This window comes from Melanotaenia boesemani, chromosome 23, assembly GCF_017639745.1.
Source record: "Melanotaenia boesemani isolate fMelBoe1 chromosome 23, fMelBoe1.pri, whole genome shotgun sequence".
Taxonomy (NCBI): Eukaryota; Metazoa; Chordata; class Actinopteri; order Atheriniformes; family Melanotaeniidae; genus Melanotaenia; species Melanotaenia boesemani.
The window spans coordinates 7,762,137-7,785,277 of NC_055704.1; the positions used below are offsets into that span (position 1 = coordinate 7,762,137).

The following is a 23,141-nucleotide window of genomic DNA, read 5'->3' on the forward strand; positions in this document are numbered from 1 at the left end:
TACAGTAAGTAAATAAGGTCTAAATTTCTTTTACTTTTAAATGTTTTTTTTAAAAGTCTGAAAGCAGTGAATTGCTAAATATGTGTTATGAGGTGGGAAGTCTGATAAATGATAGTCTAAACCGTGTTTATGGTAATGAAAATTTACCCCCCCCCAAAAAAGAACAACTGGAGCTTTCACACAACTTCATGATCCTTTAATTTAAAGTGAAAAAAGATTTAAATAGTTATTATTTTCACCTGTCATTCAGTCTGAGGCTCCTCTTCATGTGTACAGAATTTTGTCTGGCTGTAAATAAAAAGGGCTTTAGTTGAGCACATTCCTCCAGCCTGGCTTCACCTTCGGCAGGAAGAGGAAGCAGCGACACGTCCATCTTTATTGAGTCTTTGTGAACAGGGACAGGTGAGCTCAGTCACAGCCTGTCCAGTCTCTTTGGCACAGTGTAAGGACCTTGTTCACACTCCTGTTTCATTTCCTGGGACCCTCAGAGTCTGTTTACATGATGATCATGTCCTGTTTTGAAAACATGCGTCAAGACTCAGTTCAACTCTGAGACGGCAGCGGTGTCCTGTGGTCCTCCAGCTCAGTCCGAGCTAGGGTCGGGCGGATTGATCCAAATATCAATATTATCTATACCAGGGCTAGTATCGCTATCGATCAATACCGGCGTGATGAGATCAATTTTTTTCTTACAGAGTGCGAATGAATGAGAGCCAACCAATAGTAGGTTTTGCTTTTGTTAAGCTAATTTACACTCTTGAATTTATTTTTTCTCAAACAATTGTGTGATAAATGGGAATTTATCAACAGTTTTCTTATTTTGTTACAATGTTGATGTTATTTTATGTTTATAAATAAAAACACTTAAATTTATAAATTTCATATTTGCCATTCAGTTTATTTATAAAAAATGTTTGACAATAATCTTTATATTGTGTTTGATGTGATAATAATAATCAATGATTAAAGGCAAAATCGTTAAATGTGAAATTTCAAGAAAAAGTCTCTGTATCTGCGATACTAGCCCTGGATTTACTTGGTATCAGATCGATACCAAAGTTTGCAGTATCGCCCAGCCCTAGTCTGAGCCTTCCTGGTTCTCCAAGATGGGATCTGAGGACAGACAGGAAGTTGTTTTTAGATTTTTGACGTTGAGATCAGTGGTTCCCATATTATTGTCCCTGATGACCTCATACAACTGCCAAACAACCTGCCCAAGAAATCAGGTCAGCTGACTCTGTGATGTCTATAAAGAGGCCTTATGAGAAAGATTTTTATTGATAGTGTCTTTTTGACTTACTTTTAATTGTACCATTGCTATTGCTGTTGTTTTTGTTGATTTGTAAAGCACTTTAAAACATTTAGTTTAAAAGTGCTCTATAAATCAGGGGTATCAAACATATGGCCCGAGGGCCAAAGCCGGGCCACCAGATGGTCCAATTTGGTCCACTTGTTGAATATGATAAACGTGAAAATGAAAAAGAAGATATTGGCTGCAATTTAAAAGTAAATGTTGCATTTTTATGTTTAAATATGAAACATTTCCAAAACAGGGGGAGAACTTGTTTTATCTTTCTTACATAATAAATCAGTTTGTATTATAAGGCGAGTCAGTTCAGGTGGTTAGGATCACTACACACATGTGGAAATGTACACGTATGTTAATTTAAAACTAACTTTTAGCTCTTGAAAATTTAATCATAATATGAAATACTGGATTTTTCAGTTCCAGAGCCAACGTGATCTGTATGTTGTAATGTATGGAGATTTTAATTTGTAATTAAATAAATATATAAATACTGAAATTAATTATATTTCATTCAATAAAATGTGCCAATGAAATGCATTCAAAATAAATAAAATGTAAAAAAAAAATGTAATTGCAAATCGTGACAATATTTACAGTGCATTGTGTATGAGAGGATAAAAAAAAGGACAGAAGAGAAAGAGAAGTGGAAATAAAAAAACTCAATAAATTTTAAATCAGAATCTGGTAAATTTAAAGTGTTGATATTATGCATAGCATTTTTGAGTTGTATTTTTATTTATTGATTTAATTAACTTATTTCAGTACTTTTTTATCTAATAATGGCTCTTTCTAGTGATGCATGTGTAAATGATAATCAGACAAAATATTGTTGAAACTTGCACTTATTTTCTTCAAGAAATTTCCAGTTGTTCACAGTTTGTTCTCTAAAATGATATTTGACACATTGTTGATAATATTCTTGTACTTCTTTGGACAAAAAGAGAAGTTTAATCATTTATAGGTAATAAGCTGCTATTTTACAGCCCATCACATTGCACTGTATGTGGTTCCTGAGCTTAAATGAGTTTGACAATCCTGTTAGAAATATAGATTATTTTATATATTTATATAATGGTACACAGAGGAGTCCTTGGGCCACTTAATGACTGCAGAACAAGCCCTTCTCATCAACCCTCCACCACCGTGCTGATTAACTGACAAATTTATAGGAGGTGTTCGTGCTTGCTACAGAAGCAGTAAGAATGAACTTAGTTTTTCATGTTTTTACTTAATTTTTGCTAAATGAAGATGCACTTTTTTTCTTGTTAAACTGTAAACTGATACTGAAGCTACAGCCTGCATGCTGCTGCTATGAGGTAATAAACTAAATATAATCCATGTTTCAGCACAGAAGGTCTCCACAGGGTCACAGATTCCTCACCTGTCAGTGTGCTGCTGATGTTGGCAGGAGACACAATCAGCACGGTGCTGCCAGAGGGTATCCCAGAATGCACCTCTGGACCTTCAACAGAGGGGGAGCTCAGCCCCTGATACATACACACACACACACACACACACACAGTTAAATCTGATGTTTAACACAGAATCCTGATTCAATAAAAAAAAAAATAAATAAAAAACATGAGCTTGGTGTTCAGACCTTGTCAGTAAAATCTTCTGTCATTGCCTCCTGAGTTTCAACCCTCTCTGAATCCTCCAGGAGATTCGAGGCATCAAGGCTATCATCTTGGCTCCGCCCCTTTGTCCCCACAACAAGCTGTGGTTGGCCGAGGGCATCTGAGGAGGCGGGGTCAGAGGACACTGTCTGGATGATAACTCCGTCGCCAGAGCAGAGGCCGTCAGTCTGAGGAGGAAACCACAAACACATGTAAAAACACACCTAAGACAAACATCAAAGGCCCGTATGACAGGCAGGAAACTGACCGACAGGCTGTGAAGGATGATGTGCTCGTGTGATGAGGGTGAGGAGCCTGTCGTCAAGGTAACCGTGCCGTTATTGGCTAAGCTGAGAGGAAGGCTTTGGTTAGATGTCGTCTGGAGGTAGTAGGTCCCCGGGGTGCTGGTGGGCTGCAGGTGGAAGGACTGACAGACAAATACAAGGAATATCTATTTAATGTATTCCAGTTTTATCCATGTAGCACCAATTAAAACCAATTAATTCCACCACTGAGGTTATTTTGCATCAATTTTAGGTTATTCAATTTTTTCTGGTTTCTGCCAACTGTCTAATTATTTGTCTTTTTGGGCATTTTAATGTTCTCTTCGGTCAGTTTTTTGTTAAATAAAGTTGAAGTGATTTTGCTTTTTTGTCATCATTTTTCCCTCTTGGGTCACTTTGTCCTTTTTGTGTCATTTTGCATCTGGTTTTATTAATTACTTAGCACCATAAGATTCATAAAAAGTTGCTCAAAACCTACATTTTCTTTTATTATTTTTATTTATTTTATTTAATTATCTAATCATGTACTTATTTAAAAACTACCTATTTTTGTAACTTTTTCAATTCTGTTTTTATTTTTTTCTTAGTTATTTTTTTTTTTTTTTTTGTTTTACCAAGGCAAATTTTTATGAACTCCTTTAGCTAAACTTTCACACTTGTCGCTCTAATTGTTCTCAGGTTAATTTGATTTTCTAGTTTTAACATTTTTAACTCCAGTTCATGGGGGGGGGGGGGGGGGGTCATGCCCTGCAGCTCTATGGCTGCCATGTGGACCCCGGCCTGCCCACATCTGGGCTGCTCCTGTGGTAGCAGCCTCTGTAGTCATGGTGGCTCATAGATCCCCAAGATACTGTTTCCTCACATAAGCGTTAGATTATGTTCTCATTTATTCATATTAAGTTAGTGTCTTCTAATCATTTTATGGTCATTTACTATTTTTTTCTGACATTTTTTCCTTTTCTCTGTCATTTTGTGTTCTCATTGGTCATTCTGTGTCTTCGTGATACAGAGGGTCCAAAATGAACCATCTCAGAGCCAAAACTGGGTTTTCAGTTTGGATTCTTTCTGTGCCAGCTTCATCATACCAGTGAATCAGAATAGATTACATCTATTTACAACATTATCACGTAATGATGGTGTTTAATTCAGAGTTCAGGATTAGCTTGTAACAGTTCTGCCCTCTTAAGATGTTGATGGTATGGGTGGTGGTGTGTTGTCCTATGCTGTTACCGGCAGGATCTCGAAGGTCTGCAGGGCCCCCGTGTTCAGAGTGATGGTGTCGGTGTCGCTGGCTGCTGCACAATCTGAAGCTGCACAACAGACACCAAGAAACAAGCTGGTTTTACTGTTTCTCTTTTAACATCTTCCTCTTTTTGGTCATTTAATAATGTAGATAAAGTGCTAAAATGATAAAGGTGATTCTGGAGACTTTAAACCAGATCCATAACAAGTCCCTTCCCAGATCCAGTTTATAACTGGTCTAAACTAATCCAAAATTACTGAGTTCAAAACTGAGTCTAACCTAAGTCTGAAATATTTTTAGATCCAAATAAAACTAAAAAAGTCGGAAACCTGTTAAGAACCAGTTCAAAACTCAACTGGTAACCAGTCTAAACCCAGCCCAATTCCAGATTAAAAAAAAAACCCAGTATGATTCAGGATCTAAAAAGTCCAATACCAGGTCTGACACCAGTCCGATTCCACGTCTAAAACCAGTCCAATTTAAGGTCTGATATTTGTCCAATCTCAGGTTTGAAACCAAACTCCAGATCTAAAACCAGTCAAACTCCAGATCGAAAACCAGTCTAACTTCAGATCTAAAACCAGTCAAACTCCAGATCGAAAACCAGTCTAACTTCAGATCTAAAACCAGTCAAACTCCAGATCGAAAACCAGTCTAACTTCAGATCTAAAACCAGTCTAACTCTAGATCTAAAACCAGTCTAACTCCAGATCTAAAACCAGTCTAACTCCAGATCTAAAACCAGTCAAACTCCAGATCGAAAACCAGTCTAACTCCAGATCTAAAACCAGTCTAACTTCAGATCTAAAACCAGTCAAACTCCAGATCGAAAACCAGTCTAACTTCAGATCTAAAACCAGTCAAACTCCAGATCGAAAACCAGTCTAACTTCAGATCTAAAACCAGTCAAACTCCAGATCGAAAACCAGTCTAACTTCAGATCTAAAACCAGTCTAACGCCGGATCTAAAACCAGTCAAACTCCAGATCGAAAACCAGTCTAACTTCAGATCTAAAACCAGTCTAACTCCAGATCTAAAACCAGTCTAACTTCAGATCTAAAACCAGTCTAACTCCAGATCTAAAACCAGTCAAACTCCAGATCTAAAACCAGTCAAACTCCAGATCGAAAACCAGTCTAACTCCAGATCTAAAACCAGTCTAACTCTAGATCTAAAACCAGTCTAACTTCAGATCTAAAACCAGTCTAACTCCAGATCGAAAACCAGTCTAACTCCAGATCTAAAACCAGTCTAACTCCAGATCTAAAACAGTCTAATTCTAGGTTTAAAACCAGTCCAACTCTAGGATTCTCCACAGCGATGTTCATACAGACGCAGTGAGAGTCTCACCCAGGTGTGTGATCTGCAGCGGGATCTGGACGGGAATCTGCAGTGCGGCCACAGAGCTGGGGGCGGGGCTTCCGCTGCTCTCGTCCAATCGGGTGAGTCGGATCTGAAGGGAGGAAGAGGAGGGACTCCCTGGCACGGATGCAGTTTGTGAGGACGTCATCAGCTCCTCGAGACCCTTCAGAAGAACTGTCCACAAACACACAGAGGCTGAGTAATAATTCCATTAGTTTTATTATTTTTTAATTAATTTAGCATATTTATGAGTTTGCGTCTTTGTTTCTGTGATCATCTTTATCTTTTTTTTTTACCAGTTTTGAATAATTCTCTACTCATTGAATTCACTTCAAGAATCTTTGTTAATATCCTGTTCATGTTTTCTATCGTTTTGTCTTTGTTTTAAACTATTTTTTTTTTATTTTTGTGGTTGTTTTTATCTATTTGTTGTAATTTTCATCAATAGCTCCTTTGGGATTAATTGGACCCTTTAAGTGATGACGTTGAGTTTCACTGTGGATGTATAAATAAAGTCATACTGTGTGAAATATGTGTATGTATGTTATGTGTGGGTGTGTGTGTGTGTGTGTGTGTACCGCTAAAAGGGATTTCTTTGTGATTGGCTACTTGTCTCTTGATGCTCCACCACTTGGATCGCAGCCACTGAGGCGACCGGACGCTGCTCCACCCCCACGCCAGATCCTCCCAGTTGATTTCGTTCTCATCCTCCACTTTCAGTACTGATATCCTGAAACAGGAGGTAATAATTCCAGGCATGGGTTAAAATAAACATAATGGTAAGCATGTGTTGTTATTGATGAAGTTGAAACAAGTAACTGCATCAGATTTGTGCAGAATTTCTTTGAGCCTTTTGGTGAGTTAATCTTCACTTTCTCCATTTAGAAATGGGCAGGGAGATCTCAGCTAGCTAGAAATGACACTGTTAATCTTGCGAATGCTAACATCTTACAGGCTAATGAAATTATATTAAAAGAAAGCACAGGCAGGTCTATTTGTGATTGAGGGGCCATGTAGGGGAACAAATTGGAAAAAGGGTGACTCATGTAAATAAGGTCTTTAAAAATAAATAAAGCTTTGCTTTTAGGAATTTATTGACTGATTATTACAACTAAAGTAGCAATCTTATGTAAAAACTAAAGCAAAACATGAAGCAAACAGTAAGTGATCCATCCATTGTCTATTCCGCTTCGTCCATTCAGGGTCTTGGGGCAGCTGGAGCCTAGCCCAGCATTTAGCAGGCGAGAGGCAGGGTACACCCTGGACAGGTCACCAGTCCATCGCAGGCAAACAGGTAATGATATTTTTCATAAACAACTGTTTACTTACTTACTTAAATTCAATATAAAAAAATGTATTTATCCCAAAAGGGCAATTTATGGCGCACAGAGTAGTTATCAAGTTTTTCAGTATGTGGAAGTATTTTTATTTTTTAAAATGAATATACTTTCACATACTGTAATAATAATAATAATAATAATTATAATTATATATATATATATATATATATATATATATATATATATATATATATATATATATATATATATGTATATAATAAACAAACAAACAAATAAATTAATATCTCTATTAAAAACAGTATGTGAAAGTATAAACAAAGAAAGGAAATATGTAAGAAAGCTAGCTGTGCAACTAGGGCATAGGTAAGTCAGGCAACTAAAATATGCCATAAGGTGTGGTGTGCTATGGTACGCTATGTGGTATACTAATAATGATGTGTACAAAAATAATATGCAATAAAAATCTATTAGTAAAGTACAGTAAACCATGCAAGTGTCCTGATAGCAATGATAGAAATAATGTCAGTACTATGTGGTAATACTACTGTGCCTAAACAAAACAGTTGTGCATGTTGTAGTGCAAAACTGAAATGTTCTGGTAAAGGGATGGTTGTGAGTTCATGAGTTGGACAGCCCTGGGAACAAAGGGTGGCCTCCTCTGAGACCTGCATTTGGGGCAGCACAGCCGATTAGGAAGACCCAGCATTGTATGGCCCATTTATGCTCGACGCAGAAGACGGATGCGCAGACTTTCGCGTGTCCGTCGTTTACGCGGATAATTGGTCCATTTCAGGAGCCTTGCAGATCTGTCTCTTGACGCAGAAAAGGAAGCAATACCACCGGAAACCGTGGGGTCAGTGTTGAGCAGGCCAGCTGACATGACCAGCAAAAGGAACAAACCAGAGGAGGAACAAGACGAGGAGGAGGAAGAAGAAGAAGACGACCACGAGCACAACCATAGAGGAGGGAGCTTTTTAACGCCCGGTGTCTGAAACTGACATCAGAACGTGGACATGAACGCTTAAGTCAGCACTGCCCACTAGTGGATGAACTGACTTCATAACCATGACAACGTAAAAGACACATGAAGTAAGAAGGATGGACGCTTGAAACGGACGTACCTATTAAGTAAGTGAGGGAGCATAAATGGGCCTTTACACTACTCTGATAATAAAAAAAAACTTTTAACCAAATCACAAGTTTATCCGTGTTGGTTCAGCGTTATCAGCCATTTCATTTAGTAAAGTCGTCACATCTGGTGGTTTTATGACTTTTAAATCCTCTATAAAACAACAGTTTGGATGGACAAAGATCACCGTGAAGGCAGTGGTGAGATGATGAATGCTGCATTATGATCAAGAACATGGTCGTGTTGATGTAGAACCACATATGAAACAAAGGCAAATGGAAGTTTATTCCAATTTAACTCCTGATTCCTGATTACAGGTGTGTGCTGTGGATAATCATGCTGATGCACTTATTGTTTTTTTTTACCTGCGTAACAGGTTCAAGTCGTCCTCCTTCGTCCACTCGGCTCCTCCGCTGTGTTTCCAGTTCAGGTAGTTCAGCCACTTTGACCGACACTGTTTCTCTGAGCGCGTGTGAACCCGATCCGCAACCGTTGCCCAGGAAACGCCTCCAGTGACCGCTGACCCCGGCGTTGCACCTGCCATCTCGTACACGACCTCTGCGAGGCGTCTCTCCTCCTCCTCGGTCCATTTACCTGATTTAAAAACTTCAGTTAAGAAGAAAAAGTTTGGGGTTTCAGGCTGATGTTCGGAGTCTTCCTCACCTGTGTTACACGTGTCCTTCATCAGGCGGCAACGGTCTTTGACGGAGGAGGCGCTGCGACCCAGAGCTGCTCCGATCGTGGCCCAATCGTTCCCGTGTTTTTCCCTCAACCTGAGCATACATACTCATTCAAACCAGCTGACGGGTGATTTCCTTAACGAATCCTTACAGAATCAGACCTTTTACTCACGTTTTCAGCTTCTCGATCTCCTCAGGAGTATACCTCGTGGGAAAAAGAATATATAAATAAAAAATGAGGACTGAAACTGACAAAAGCGTGCAGCACATAAAGTTTCCGGTTTTTCTTCCCCATGAACTTACTTGCCGATGTGGTTGCGATTGTCGTACATTCGTAAAACTCGCCGGTAGACGGCGAACAGCGGCCTGTTCAATCCCAACGCCACAGAGCGATAGAAATCCTTCCTCTCCTCTTTGGACATTTCAAAAATCACCTCAGCGGGGTCCTGGATGCCGCGGCCCTGAACACAACACAGGGTTGAACTTTCCGTCCTTCAGAAAGTCAGAAATGAGACGCAGAGACGAACCTTCACGTATTGGTCGATGTTGCTCATCAGGATATCAATTTCCTCTTTAGACCACATTCCCTGTTTCCATTTATGACCTGAAGAGCAAGAAATGTATTAGAAATTATTTTCTTTGGTTTAGAAGGAACTTTTTATTTTGTAAAACGTGGAGTAAAAATAATGATCCAATCAAATAATCGTTCATCAAATGGCTTTTCATTCAAGTGGTTTAATGTTGAAAAAAAAAAAAAAAAAAACATGATAAAAACATGATAAAAACATGAAAAATGAAAAATGTGAAGAACTTCGAATAACTCTTAAATCAAATCCAGTCTAAAACCGATCCAGCACCAAATTAAATTTCAGTCAAGATCCAGTCAGCATTAAAAAATATTCAACATCAAAACCAGATCCAGTCTATAACTAGTCCAAATTAATCCAAGGCTACCAATCTCAAAACTACGTCTAAAATTAGCCTGAAACATTTTCTAATCCAGATAAAACTATTAAATGTATCCACATATTGAATCATATGTGAAACCTGTTTAATCAAGTCCAAAACCCTGCTTTAAACCAGTCTGAAACCAGTTCAATTCCAGGTCTCAAGCCAGTCCAGGTCAATGTCTAAACCCGGTTCAAGTCGTGGTCCAAAATCAATACTTTTTCAGGTCTAAAAACAGTACATTTCCAGGTTTAGAACCAGTCTAATTTCACGTCTAAAACCAGTATGATTCCAGATCTAATCCCTGTCTAATATTACGTCTAAAACCAATCCAATTGCAGGTCTAAAACCAGTACAATTCCTGACCTAAAACCAGTCCAACTCCAGGTCTAAAATTAGAACAATTCCATATTTAAAACCAGTATAATTTTTAGGACTAAAACCAATCCAATAGTGGGTCTAAAAGCAGTCTAAAGTGGTGTGTGTGTAGTAAAGTTGTGTGTTTGTGTGAACCTTTGTTGGTCAACGTGTCTTTATCTTCTTTAGTCGTGAACCAGGCCTGACTGACAGGCGACACCTCCGTCTTCTGATCTGGTGACAAAGAGTCTTCTTCCTGATGCAGAATCAACACACACACACACACACACACACACACATTCAGACCATTTTCTGGACGCTGACATCCAGTCCTCTACAGCATGTTTTCTTATTAGCTTGTAAGTTCTGGTTTTGTGGTGAAAAAGGTTCATTTGTTCATTCTTCTCGTGACCTTTGACCTCCCTAACGTTCCAGCATGAAGCCCAGAGAACACAATGAATCTATAGAAGGAGAAAGAGACGATTCCTGATCAGGAGAGCAGGATCTACCTCAATCTGGGCCACGCCGTCATCAGAGAGATCCCCATCTGCTGCGGCCGTCATCGTCACCTTGAAGCTCTCGCTCTCAGACACTGACAACAACAATAAAAAATAAACTTTGAGCATAAATCAGGTTAGTTTGTGACCTCGGCCCTCATTTCTTGATTCCAATGTACATTTTTACATGTTTGTAGTAATCTTGACCACCTGAACTGACTCACCTGATCATCCAAACCAGAATAAAATCTAATAAAGATGTAAAATCTGTAACAAGTTTTCCCCCCTATGTTTCTTTTTCTCATGTCTCCCGGAGTGTCTCCAAGTACTCCAAGAGGTACATGAACCCCTGTCTAAAGTCAAGAACACCATCCTGTTCAGAACCAGAACCAGGAAACCCAGTTTGCATCAGGTTACTGTAAACAAACATTACTGTGTGTTTGTGAATGTTTTCAGAGCATTTATGATCTTCTGATTCTCACTGTGTTCTTCTTCTGTGTGTTTATCACTTCTGTTTGTTTTAAGCCTCTTTGTGGATGTTTTGTTTGTTTTATTTTTCTTTCTTTTCATTTTAAGTGTCCTAATTCTAACTGTGGTTCCCTGTCATTGAACACCTTTGCATCTTTAGGTCTGCTTGAGGTCATTTTGTCTCTGTTTTTCTGAGTTTAAAAGTAGTTGTTTGACTAAACGTTCTACAATAACTTCTTTTTAGTGTTTTATTTTTATCTCAGGTGTACAGAAAAAAGCTGGAAATCAGAAAACATTTTAATGTGAAGTTTTTATCCCTTAAACACATCAGTTTAGAGACAGAAACATAAAACAGCTCACTGGGCAAAGTGACGATGGAGAACTGAGGAATCTCCGAGTCCGTCTGTCCATCTCCAGAGAGTCGCAGCTTCTTCCGATGGGGCTCCGACTCCTCGTCTACACACAAACACACACATTTGTACCTCTGTTAACATAAACCTAAACATGTCAGACCATCAGACTGATCTTCACAAAGACCAACGCATACAAGTCACAATTATCTTCACATTAATCCAGGAGGAACTGAGCTTTAATTCATTTAAAGCTGAATAAAGCTGCAGCTTTAGATGATTCATGAGAGTAGGATCATCATGACTTCTCTGCTTTTATTCAGAAATACCAGACATTTCCATGTTTGTGACCTCTTAAAATAAACAGTCCAGGAAACAAAAGAATAAACATTTAACCATCACAAAATGTGAAGAACATTGACAAAACTCGGAAAAAGAAAGCAGTTTTTGTGTTTTTCTCTTTGAAATGTTCCAACATTATTTACAGGACTTGCATGTACATTTAAAACCACAACCGTCTCTATGTGATGTCTTTGCCACCTATTAGAGCCAACAAATCTTTGCATTTAAAAAAGGAACGTAAAGATGTGAACATGAAAGATGGAGGAACAGATGCAGGCAGACATGTTGATCCATTAGAAAAAAATCTAATTCGTCACACAGTCGGTGGGGAGACTGGCAGCAGCCACCCACACCGAAGTAACACACCAATATCTACGTTAGATAATTTCATTTAAATAAATCATCACTTTAGATGCGCTTATGCAACATCATGTACTTGAGTTTATTTTTTAAAAAGGAGCCGTGCATAAAAATATACAAATATAATGTAAATTTGTAGGATTATAGCTAAGCAGGCCAGCACAATAAAACAGTAAGAACAATAACGGAAGAAGATTAAGATACACAATAATAATAATAATAAATAATAATAATAATAGTAATAATAATAATAATAATAATAATAATAATAATAATAAAAAGAGAATATTACTGATTTGAGACCAGAGGGGGTCATCTTTACTCCAACATCTTGTGTTGATGATGGCGAGCTGAGGCTACAGAAAACTTTCTCCTGCACAACCCAAAGATTCCCAGTCTGGACTCTGCGGTTCCTCATGGAGTAAAACCATCGCTGACGCTCTGTTACATCTATTTGTTGCTATTTTGTGCATATTTCTTCTCACAAATCTATAACTATTTAAATTCACTTAAATAAACAAGCCCAGTTTAACTAAAACGTGTCCAGTTAACCCCCACGACTTAATAATTTAATTATTTACTTCAGTAATGTTTTATAGATATGCATCGTGTATACTACTGAAAAAAAAGAGAGAGAAAAGAAAAATGTCAATGTTCATTACAACTTTACATGTTTTCCATGTGCCATTCACCCTTAAATAAAAACCTTATATCTCATTCTGTCTGACAGTTATTTAAATAACCATCAAAGTATTTGGGTACTGATCCAAAAACAATCTTTAACTCCTTGACAAAACTCTTCTGGCCTTTGTTTATTTCATTTATTTATATCAAACGGATTTATTTTTATCCATTTTTATTATATTTCATTGTTTTTTCTTTCATTCCAGTCTTTTTCCTTTTGTTTTATTTTTTTTTTTATTTTTCCTGTGTTTATTTCATTTTTATATAATTGTAAATAAATTCAGGCGTTAAGGGTTTAAAATGTGTAAAAATCTGGTGCTGAAAGTGATGCTGTGAAAATTTGGATGCGGCCAAATTAAACTGTTTGACACACCAGTGGAACCAGTGCAGAACGTTAGTCTGGAGCCCTGGACTGTGTTTATTTTAGGGCCATGTTTAAAGTTTTTTTGTATCACTTTTTGGTGATATGGTGCATTGTTTGTATTTATTCACATTTTAAATAGTTTTCTTTCTTTTTTGTAAGGGAAATAGTTTGATATGATGCATGTAAGTCAACAGTAGACCATATTCAATTTTTCTAGGGATCAATAAACTCTGAAACACAGACATTTTTTCTACAACCACATGTTGTGTCTTCAGACATGATTAACAAACAAAAAGCTCATCACTGCATTAGTTTGGGGTAAAAGAAATATTTGTTTTACTTATTTTCTATGCAATTCTAACCTAAACAGAACTTAAGCCTTGTATTTAAGCTTTTCTTCATAAATCTAAGCAAAGCTGTCTAATATATTTGATAATTTATCATCAATAAACCAGCAGATTTCCTGCTTTAATCTGTCTGGTTGTTAAAACTTTGTACTGGATTAAATGGGACTTTGTATGTGGAAACAGGTTTTTCTGAGCGTTGACCCACCGTTGGGAGGACAGTGAAGAATGATGCTTCCGTCGCTGTCCTGGGTGAGCGTGACGGACTTGACGGTTTCTAACACCGCAGCATCTTCATCCTCTGCTGCTGAACTCATCCTCCACCTGCTAAGAAACAAAACAAATATTCCAGCACCATCATTACAAGATTCTTGCCTTTTTTTCAAATTTGAGTCTAATATAAAAGATCCTAAATGGCCTGGTTCCTGCATGTCTACTGGATTTTGTAAATGGCCCTGCTGGTTCTGTAGGATCCTTCAAATAGCTTCCACCTAAAACTGAAACGTGCCTTTCTGCCACACAACCTTTGGACATTCTGTCTTTTCTTTTAAAGCTACTACACAGTGGAATTCACTAAAATGATATAAAAAGCTGCAGCTTCATAAAGTTTTACATCTCAAATAAAAATGTTTTTGAAAACCACTCAAAACTGACTTAAGTCACTTTGAATTTGGACTTTTTGTTCTCTTAGTGCTGGCAAAATGTGTGTGTCCATGTGGGTGGGGGGGGTATGTTTTGATGACTGAGATTTTATTTTCTTAAATACAGAATTCACTTCTGTCAAATGTTTGGGCAGGAAGAAAATAATAAGAGTGTTCATACTGACAGAAGAACTAAAATATATATTTTTTAGTATTATACATGTCTTTTTTTGCATGAGACCGCTGATGTTAGCTTAAGGCTAACTCTGGAACAATGCATCAAGTGGAAACGGAACATGATCCCAAATAAATAAAAAAATAAATAAAAAACACCCTGAACTGACGGCTGCATCCCTGACACACCAACAGGTGATGAAACACCAGGATTGGATCTACATTTACATCTCAGCACTGTGAGTCATTTATGCAAAAATGCAACCAAATGTTAGGTTTTATGGAAATAAAATAAATTAAAGAAAATAATGAGAAAAGCATCTCCTGTTTTGTTAACATAGAAACATTAAAAGAAAAGCAGCACATACAGAACAATTTAAATATTTTATTTTCTTATACTTTATTAATACCAGTGTAAAATCCTTATTTCTGAAATAAACAACATAATAAACCAACACATTAACTCACAAGCAATGATTATAAAGAATAAAGAAAATACTAGCGTGTAATGGGGGCTGTAAACGACTGACAATACAGGTATCTATTGAGAGTAATTTAAGAGTAATTCTAGGGTTAGTATTTTGATATGTTCATACATTTTTATAAACCAAGTAATAAATGTTTGTGTAAAAATCCAACTTTAGCGTCTTAAAACTGCTCGTTGTCGCCCCCTATCGTTCTTAGATACAAAGCTATCTACTACTAAGCTCAGATAGTTGTCTGACATTTATATTAAATGTGTGCTGAATATTACATTATGTGCACGGATTTGTTGGTTGGTTTATTTGAAAGAGGTTTTACTTTCAAATAGTTTAATTTGTGCTCTTACTTTTCAGTTATAAGCACCAAAGTGTTAAATTTGTCATTTTTTACATGGAGTTCGGCGGGCGGTCCTGTTTATCTCTTTTCAGAATTATGTACAAGACCGCTGGACTCTACGCCAAAATGGAGCCATCACGAATCTTTACCTTAACTAACCCATTTCATAAGGCAATAAAGATAAACTTTCTAAACTAAAGAACATATTATGTAATTATTTTTGCAAGTAGATAAACAAGATGCTGCAACTCAGCCTCGAAGCTAACCATTAGCATCCAGCAAGCTATCGAGTTATATGAAAGACGAAAAATCTCCGGCGCCATGTTAGTGGACAAGGTGAAGCTTATGGCGTCTGTGTGGTTTGGCAATGTTCTGGAGTTTTGTTCACGGCTTTAAGTCGCTTTTTCTTGCTCTCAACTTCTCTTGCAGTTCTGACTGTCTCCGACCATCAAACAGAAAGTGAATTTTACTTTTGATTTGGGTACTTACTTCCTGTTTTCAGTCCGGGACTTTTGAGTTACCAGGATGAAGGTAAGTGCCAGGATGGAGGAGCGACGTCCAAAGGCCGGTGGGTTGCCAGAATTGAGCAATAACAGTAAACTGGAAGGCTGTACATGATCTGCGTATTTTTACTTTTATGAAATGTCACTTATGTTGTATTATCCCATTGATATTTTTTGTAATTATTCTTATATAGCTTGTAATTCAAAAGAAAACTATTGATGAAAATATTATTTTACTGGGCGCAAAACAATATTCTTAAATTAGGAAATTATTTAATTTCGTTATCTGATTGCTCTTTATGTGGTAAAAGCCCCATGAAATTTCATACATTTAAAACTATGTTTAAAACATACAAAAAGAACACATTTGTTGCTATTGTACATTTTTTTGTGACAAACCCATGACAATTTATTTGAACTGAAATAAACAAACCTGGCAGCCAATATGCCCACACTAAAAGGTATCCGGCTAACCCTCACGACTTAGATATTTTTTCATTTACTTTCAAAACATTACGTAAAATTTAATCTTCCATTTTTTAAATGTACTTCTTTAATTTTTGCCACAGCTCTACATTTTATATATAAATCATACGCACCTAGGTTAGAAAACAAATGGTTCTGCTTTTGTTTCAGTCGGACCATTATTGGTAACGGACAATGTATTGAAGCTGCAAAAATCCAAACCACTTGGAGCGAAAACGTAGACAAGACATGGGGGAGCAACCTGTGAGAGTGTGAGTTAAACGAAATAAATACATTGTCTGTTGCTTTGATAAAGTGTCGTTTTGTTAAATGTCGTTGTGGTTAAACGGTTGTTGTTTTTAATCCCGTTAACTTTTGTAAAATTCAATTTAACAGGTCGGTTAGCGCTATATGAAACTCATTCTAAGAAATGTGAAAACATGTCCCACAATGTGTCATTGATTTGAAGGCACAAAACTATGGAACTGTCTGTTTTGTAGCTTGGCATGTGGGGATGTTGAAGGCAGACTAAACGCCCTGTTCGGTCGAGTGCAGGCCATCCAAAAGAAGACTGGACAGTTTGATGTGAGTCGGACATGATGGTTTAAGTTAGTAGCTCTCAAACTGTCAGTATTATTAAAATGTTCATGTCTTGCAGCTGCTGCTGTGTGTCGGAGAGTTCTTTGGAACGACACCTGAGGCCGAAGCAGAGTGGCAGCAGTACACAACTGGAGCCAAAAAAGGTATTAAAAAGTTTTAAAATATCGCCAGGAATTATGTTAGCAGTTTATAAAACAACAGTTCGTGACCTGGTGTGCTTTCTCTATGTTCGTCTCATTCCTCTAGTTCAGGGATCACCAAATTCTGACCTTTCGGTCCAATGTCCTGCAAATTTTCAACGTGTCCCTGCTTAAACACTCATGACTCAAATTAATGAGTCTGTGTCTGTGCAGAACTTCATAGGCTGGTGGATTCATTTAATTTGAGTCAGGTGTGTTGGAGCAGTGACACATTGAAAACCTGCAGGACTTTGGCTCAAGAGGTCTGGCTTTGGTGATCCCTGCTCTAGTTTTAGAGTTAACTGTGGTTACCACTGGTAGTACTCAAGCTTCCTCTGTTGGTACACTGAAGAATTTCCCAATATTGACCAATTTACAGATTACAAATTTTTCACCAGTTTGCACCAACATATATCTAAAAGAAAGGATTCTCTTCACTTTCTGTCATAAAAATAAACAAAACAGAAGGGTGGGTGGAGAGTCAGATCTTAGTCTGAAGCTTACAGCTATTGAGCACAGTTCAGAGTTAAGAGCATCCTTCTCATCTGGGTCATGGGTAACAGTTTGTCCACTTACCAACTTGCTGGACAACTTTAACATTATATTTTAAGTGAACAGATACTTTTTTTTCAAATAAATTAGTTTGTTTTATACAGTGCATGTGTGAGACAGTGGAAACATTATCCTTCAGGGGTCTGTAATCATGATAAGATTGTGACATTTTCACAGTCATAAGAAAACAAAATCACCTGGAGCTGCTGTCAGCTTCACTGGAAAGTCCACATCTGTTTGACGGTGGTAGACCAAATAAAACCAGAGATATGATGGTTTGATATTTATCCTAGCATAAAACTGGGATGGACAGGTGTTGCAAAACTTTTTAATATACTATATACCTGCAGGAGAGAGAAAAGAAGAAGCTTGTTGGAGGCACTGTAAGCTTAAGTCTCCTCTTCATCTAAAAGTCAGGATGACTAGTTAATCCCACTTTGTAATTTACAGATTTAATGATCAACTGACAGCTATTGGCTGCAAATCAAGTGGTTACACCTCACATCTAACTGAAACAAAGACATTTAATTTTGTTACACAGATCTGCTGACCCCTGAGAGTTTAGCAACTGCAGCCCCCTGTGGCCAGAGACAGAAGGTGCAACACATTTCTGCTCCTGTAGTTAAAGAATCTTTACCTTCTTATTTTTTCAGCTCCGATCCACACATATGTCTTAGGGGCAACAAGCCAGGACACGACAAAACATTTCCCTATTGCTGACGGATGTGAGCTGGCTGAAAACATCACATATCTGGGTAAAACTGCTGCAAAGATGCACCCCAGTTCCCTTCATTCCCCTCCCTGAGTAAAGCTGGAGGAAGCTTTAACGTGGTTTTTCTCTTTGTTCCAGGTCGGCGGGGTGTGTTTACAGGCGTGTCTGGATTGCAGATTGCCTACGTCAGCGGTCGGGAGGCTCTGCAGGAACCGGCACCTGCCCACTGCTTCACATCCAAAGACCTGACGGCCCTTGTGACTCCACTTACCGGCAGCTCCAAGTTCAAAGGGGTCGACATCCTGCTGACATCACAGTGGCCTCGAGGGGTGTGGCACTACGGAAACAACACGGTAACGTGGAGCTCGTTACCGATGTTAAACCACTTGGGTCAGACCTGCTGATGATGATTGTGTGATTTCCAGGAAGTGGACACAAAGTCATGTGGAAGCAGCTCCATCGCCAGCCTCGCCGATAAACTGAAACCGCGATACCACTTTGCTGGACTAGAGGGCGCTCACTACGAGCGACTCCCATACAGGTAGACCCTGTTCTCTCATTTTCACCTGATTTTAACATCTCTTCATTCCCTCATCCTGTTATGTTATCCTGCCTCCTCCATCCTCAGGAATCACGTGATTCTCCAGGAGAATGCGATGCATGTCAGCCGCTTCATCGCCCTGGCAACCGTCAACAACCCTGCAAAGAAGAAGGTGTGTATGTCCTGTATGATGAAAAATCAAAAGTTTGGTCTATATTAGCAGCCTCTACTGCCAAAGGCTCAGAATCTGAACACAAAGACTTGAAACACATTTTTAGAATTTGGTCCATCTGTAACTTTAACTTCTTCTTGGCGAGCATGTTGTACAGAAGCAGCACACACTAGGAAGCCACAATCCAAACATGTATCATACCAAAATAAAGGGAAAAAAACTCAGCTAGAAGACTCTACCAAGGACTGGTATCCAAATGAAACACAATTTAAACCCTAAGCAATTATATGGGAATAAAAACAGGAGAACTTTAGAGCTTCTGCTAGTTTCTCCACTCTAAGCAAACCACACAAAAAGGGTGTCATAAGAAAGCAGAGACTCTGCTGGTTACAAAGATGTCTATTTCAACAATGTGGGGCCAAATTCTGGGAGCTAGCAGCCAGAATCATAAATCATGTCTTACTTTGATGTTTTTTGTGGTCAAAGTTTTGATTCCTTTGATTCTTAAAAACACCGTGTTCCCCTATGACTCTTTGCTTGGAATGAATCATGAAGGTCCTGCTGGTTTCCATGTAGATGAAGGAGGTTTTATAGTGAACTCTTCCTATCAGACTGTCTTGGGCTTCACTTTTTCTGGATCCTCATTGTGTTTCTAAGGTGAATGTGGGGGCTATCCCTAGATTCTCCCGACTCTGACCATTGATAGAGGTGTTCATCATCATCACTGGCTGATGGCTTCCTGATGTAACCTCCTGCATTACAGCTTTATTAAAACTTCACTAATTCCTAGATGGATTGGACAGTTACCCTCTGGTTTTCACTGGTGTGAAGGTCTTCACCCAGGGATACGTTGGGACACGTCATCAGTGATGTTTCCTGAGGTCATTGGGTGTTTTGGGTCTAGCAGCATCATACACTCTCACTCAGGCGACCCACCTGCAGTTGATCTCCTCCCAACTTGTGTCCTTGCCTCATTGGCCCATTTTCGCAGACCTCTTGATCCAAATCCACCCAGAAGCGCTTTCTCTGCCAACTCTATGGTGGACTTAATGGTTCTCTTTTTTTCTGCTCCTGTGATACCAAGAAGGGTGTAGATCCTGCAGTGGGAGTGTACAGGAAATATTCTACACCCCATCTCTGTAGGCTTGTAGCAGGCCTTCCAGCCTTTCCCCTGGCACTCCTACCAGTTCCTGGTACTTAAACCACTTACATTCATTGGTTGCTTCTATGCGGTCCTCCCAGGGGGACTGTTTTCTACTGTGTTCCAGGTACTGACACAGTAACACATATCTTGATTCAAACACTTCTGTAGTAATCTCATGTCTCAGCTTTATGTCTCAGAGGGACTGGGAAAATAAAAATTTTAATGCAAGATTATGTATATACAGCCCTTGTAGTTGTGAAGGTGTACATAATTTATTTAGGGTTTGTCGTTTTAGACAGGATGCAGAAAAAATAGACCTCATCAAGAAGAGGTTAAGATGTTCATCATTGCTGATGTGCATGCCAAATAAATACCAGGAAATTCATTTTAAAGTCTGAAAAATATTTACTGTTTGCCTCCTCCTGTGCATGATGAGAAGTTGAGTTTTCTGAGCATCTTAGTCTCAAGTATCTGTCTGCAGTATCTGTATGCCTTCAACATCATCCCCATGAAGAGCATGGATCCAGCAGAGCTGGTGAAGCAGCCGCAGGACGTGACGGAGAACCCGTACAAACGCCCCGGAAAAGACAAAGCAGATGCGCAGAAGGCGACCTTCGGCGCCACAGAGGAGGAGGTATACGGCGCACACGGTGCCATTTTCCATGCTTAGATGGTACATTTCACTCTGCAAAAATCTAGTTTTTCACATCCCGTCTTCTGTCCAGGAGCCGGCTCACCAGTTCTTCTTCGACTTGAGCAGGAAGCAGGGCGGGGGCTCTCGGGGCCGTGGCAGGAAGAGACCCTCAGATGGAGCCAGGTGGGGTGGAGACCAGCAGCAGGACGGAGACAGGCCCAAGCAACCCCGCCGCCACCGTGAGTCCCCAACAGCATGGAAACACAACCAACAGGAGCAAAACACTCGTATCGCTGATGTTTAACGCTTGGTGTGTGTTTGTAGCGCAGCCTTCTGGTCCCTGCTGGTTCTGTCTGGCCAGTCCTCAGGTGGAGAAACACCTAGTTATCAGCATAGGAACACATGTGAGTTCACGCCTTCGATGTCACACAAACTGATGTCTGATTAGTGATGATTTTATTCATGTAGCACATTTACTGCAAACTCAGTGGTTTGTTTCTACAGTGTTATCTGGCTTTGGCTAAAGGAGCTCTGACTCCTCGCCACATGCTGATCCTCCCCATCGGACACTACCAGTCTGTGGTGGAGCTGGGCTCAGAGGTGGTGGAGGAGATGGAGAAGTACAAGTCGGCCCTGAGGAGCTTCTACAAAAGCAAAGGAGATCGATGCGTGCTGTTTGAGAGGAACTACAGAAGCCAGCACCTGCAGCTGCAGGTAGGAACTCAGACACGAGGACCAGGTCCAGATCAATGAGATCTCGTCTAATGATGATGCAGAACAGCAGGTTCAGGAATCTTTGGAAGATCTTTGTGTCAGACTTTTTGTTGTTGAATATGCCTTTTTAAGGTTGCGACACTGTCAATTTTTTTTTTTTTTTTTTTTTTTTTTTTTTTTTACAAAATACAAGACTTTCTCCAACTTTACCTTTTCTCTTTTGATCTTTAATTTGGTTCAATTGTATTTAGTCCTATGCTGCTGAACACTCGCCTTAATCCAGATGTTCTCAACTTTTCTATCGTTCAGGTGGTCCCGGTTCCACTGGATTGCTGCGCCACAGAAGACATCAAGGAGGCGTTCATGGTCCAGGCTCAGGAGCAGCAAATGGAGCTGATGGAGATTCCTGAACACACCGACCTTAAACAGGTAAATGCATCAGGAATCAGAAGCTACGAACATGCTGCTGTTTTTAGATTTATTCACTGTAACATGCCTGCGCTCAGATTGCTCCTCCGGGGACTCCATACTTCTACGTGGAACTGGACTCAGGGGAGAAACTCTTCTACCGCATCCAGAAACATTTTCCTCTGCAGTTTGGAAGGTGAGTAGTGGTCCTGGTAGAAGCAGGGCTCTGATAGAAGTAGTCACTAGTCGCTACGTTCAGGGCAGAACTCATTTTGTCTTTGCAGAAAGATCGCCAGCTCTTGGTTGTGTGGAAGCCTCACATTAAACTAGCGTATCGTCCCCAGAGCACATCAGACAACTGTTTATGCTAATGCCTGTTTCTGCTGTTTAATTTTTTATATCAGTTATTCCAAAACTGATGAGCCGACTGATAATAGAAAGCGAATTGACACCGGCAACAATTTGTGTTCAGGGAGGTTCTGGCCAGCGAGGCGGTGCTGAACATCCCGACCCGAGCTGACTGGAGGGAGTGTAAACAGACCAGAGAGGAAGAGGATGAGGCCTGTAAACAGCTGAGAGACGACTTCCAGCCGTTTGATTTCGCCTGGGAAGACTAAACACACACACACCCGTTCAACCACAGCACTGGGAGGAATGGTTTTTAATGCAGTTTCTGGATTTTGTAAACGAACAATTAAACTTTTTTTTTTACGTTTTTGGTGCCATTTTTACATAAAACACCTTAAATTATAAACATCTTTGGCTTAGATGTTTTGAGTAATTCACTTTAAGAATTCAAATGCTGCTCAAGAAAAAAATGTGGCTAGATGAAATGATTACTTTTAATGACTATTATTAAACATGATGTAGGAAACTGCTAGGGAAGCTAACATCAGGAAGTCAGAAAAGCAGAACTTTCCAGGTCCACCCTTGGACCTCAATGAAGGGTGAAGCAGCTCAACGAAATAATTATTCACCATATGAGGCCACAAATGTGTATACTTTGATTTCAAACTGCTTAAATATCAGTCCATGTGTCACCTTCAGGGCCAAAATATGAGGGACTGGGGAAATTAAAATGAGAAAATAAAATAAGAACCTTAGACATCATTTTAATTAAATTTATAAACAGATTGCATAAAGTATGAAAGACTGATTTTCTAAAATTTTTCTGGAAGAATAAAAAAAAAAACGTATTATATTATGAGCAAACGGGACTGATTGATCACCATAAAGAAACTTAA

The 23,141-nt window shown here is 39.0% G+C and overlaps 2 protein-coding genes across 4 annotated transcripts; one reads left to right on the top strand and one right to left on the bottom strand.

Moving 5' to 3' along the window:
- Window positions 1-181: 181 nt before the first annotated feature.
- On the bottom strand, window positions 182-15,870 carry dmtf1 (cyclin D binding myb-like transcription factor 1). Of its 2 annotated transcripts, none has more exons than XM_041977164.1 (17): window positions 15,763-15,870; window positions 13,848-13,966; window positions 11,556-11,651; window positions 10,740-10,822; window positions 10,387-10,486; window positions 9,453-9,529; window positions 9,229-9,386; window positions 9,098-9,130; window positions 8,909-9,018; window positions 8,611-8,839; window positions 6,394-6,545; window positions 5,804-5,989; window positions 4,440-4,519; window positions 3,194-3,352; window positions 2,910-3,113; window positions 2,691-2,796; window positions 182-1,113 (listed from the first exon to the last, which is right to left on the bottom strand). In XM_041977164.1, the coding sequence occupies exons 2-17, from the start codon at window positions 13,954-13,956 to the stop codon at window positions 1,079-1,081; spliced, it is 1,917 nt and encodes a 638-aa protein (XP_041833098.1). In that variant the 5' UTR covers window positions 13,957-13,966; window positions 15,763-15,870; the 3' UTR covers window positions 182-1,078. The 2 variants fall into 2 exon arrangements, with proteins under 2 accessions (XP_041833098.1, XP_041833099.1); XM_041977165.1 differs by lacking the exon at window positions 15,763-15,870 and adding an exon at window positions 15,540-15,618.
- cwf19l1 (CWF19 like cell cycle control factor 1) lies at window positions 15,719-22,612 on the top strand. 2 transcript variants are annotated; one of them, XM_041977168.1, is made up of 15 exons: window positions 15,719-15,804; window positions 16,413-16,513; window positions 16,742-16,826; window positions 16,900-16,984; window positions 18,226-18,327; window positions 18,423-18,637; window positions 18,710-18,825; window positions 18,913-18,997; window positions 20,623-20,775; window positions 20,867-21,014; window positions 21,100-21,179; window positions 21,280-21,489; window positions 21,799-21,918; window positions 21,996-22,093; window positions 22,370-22,612. In XM_041977168.1, the coding sequence occupies exons 2-15, from the start codon at window positions 16,491-16,493 to the stop codon at window positions 22,512-22,514; spliced, it is 1,665 nt and encodes a 554-aa protein (XP_041833102.1). In that variant the 5' UTR covers window positions 15,719-15,804; window positions 16,413-16,490; the 3' UTR covers window positions 22,515-22,612. The 2 variants fall into 2 exon arrangements, with proteins under 2 accessions (XP_041833102.1, XP_041833103.1); XM_041977169.1 differs by lacking the exons at window positions 15,719-15,804; window positions 16,413-16,513; window positions 16,742-16,826 and having other exon boundaries at window positions 16,900-16,983; window positions 18,224-18,327.
- Window positions 22,613-23,141: the final 529 nt, after the last annotated feature.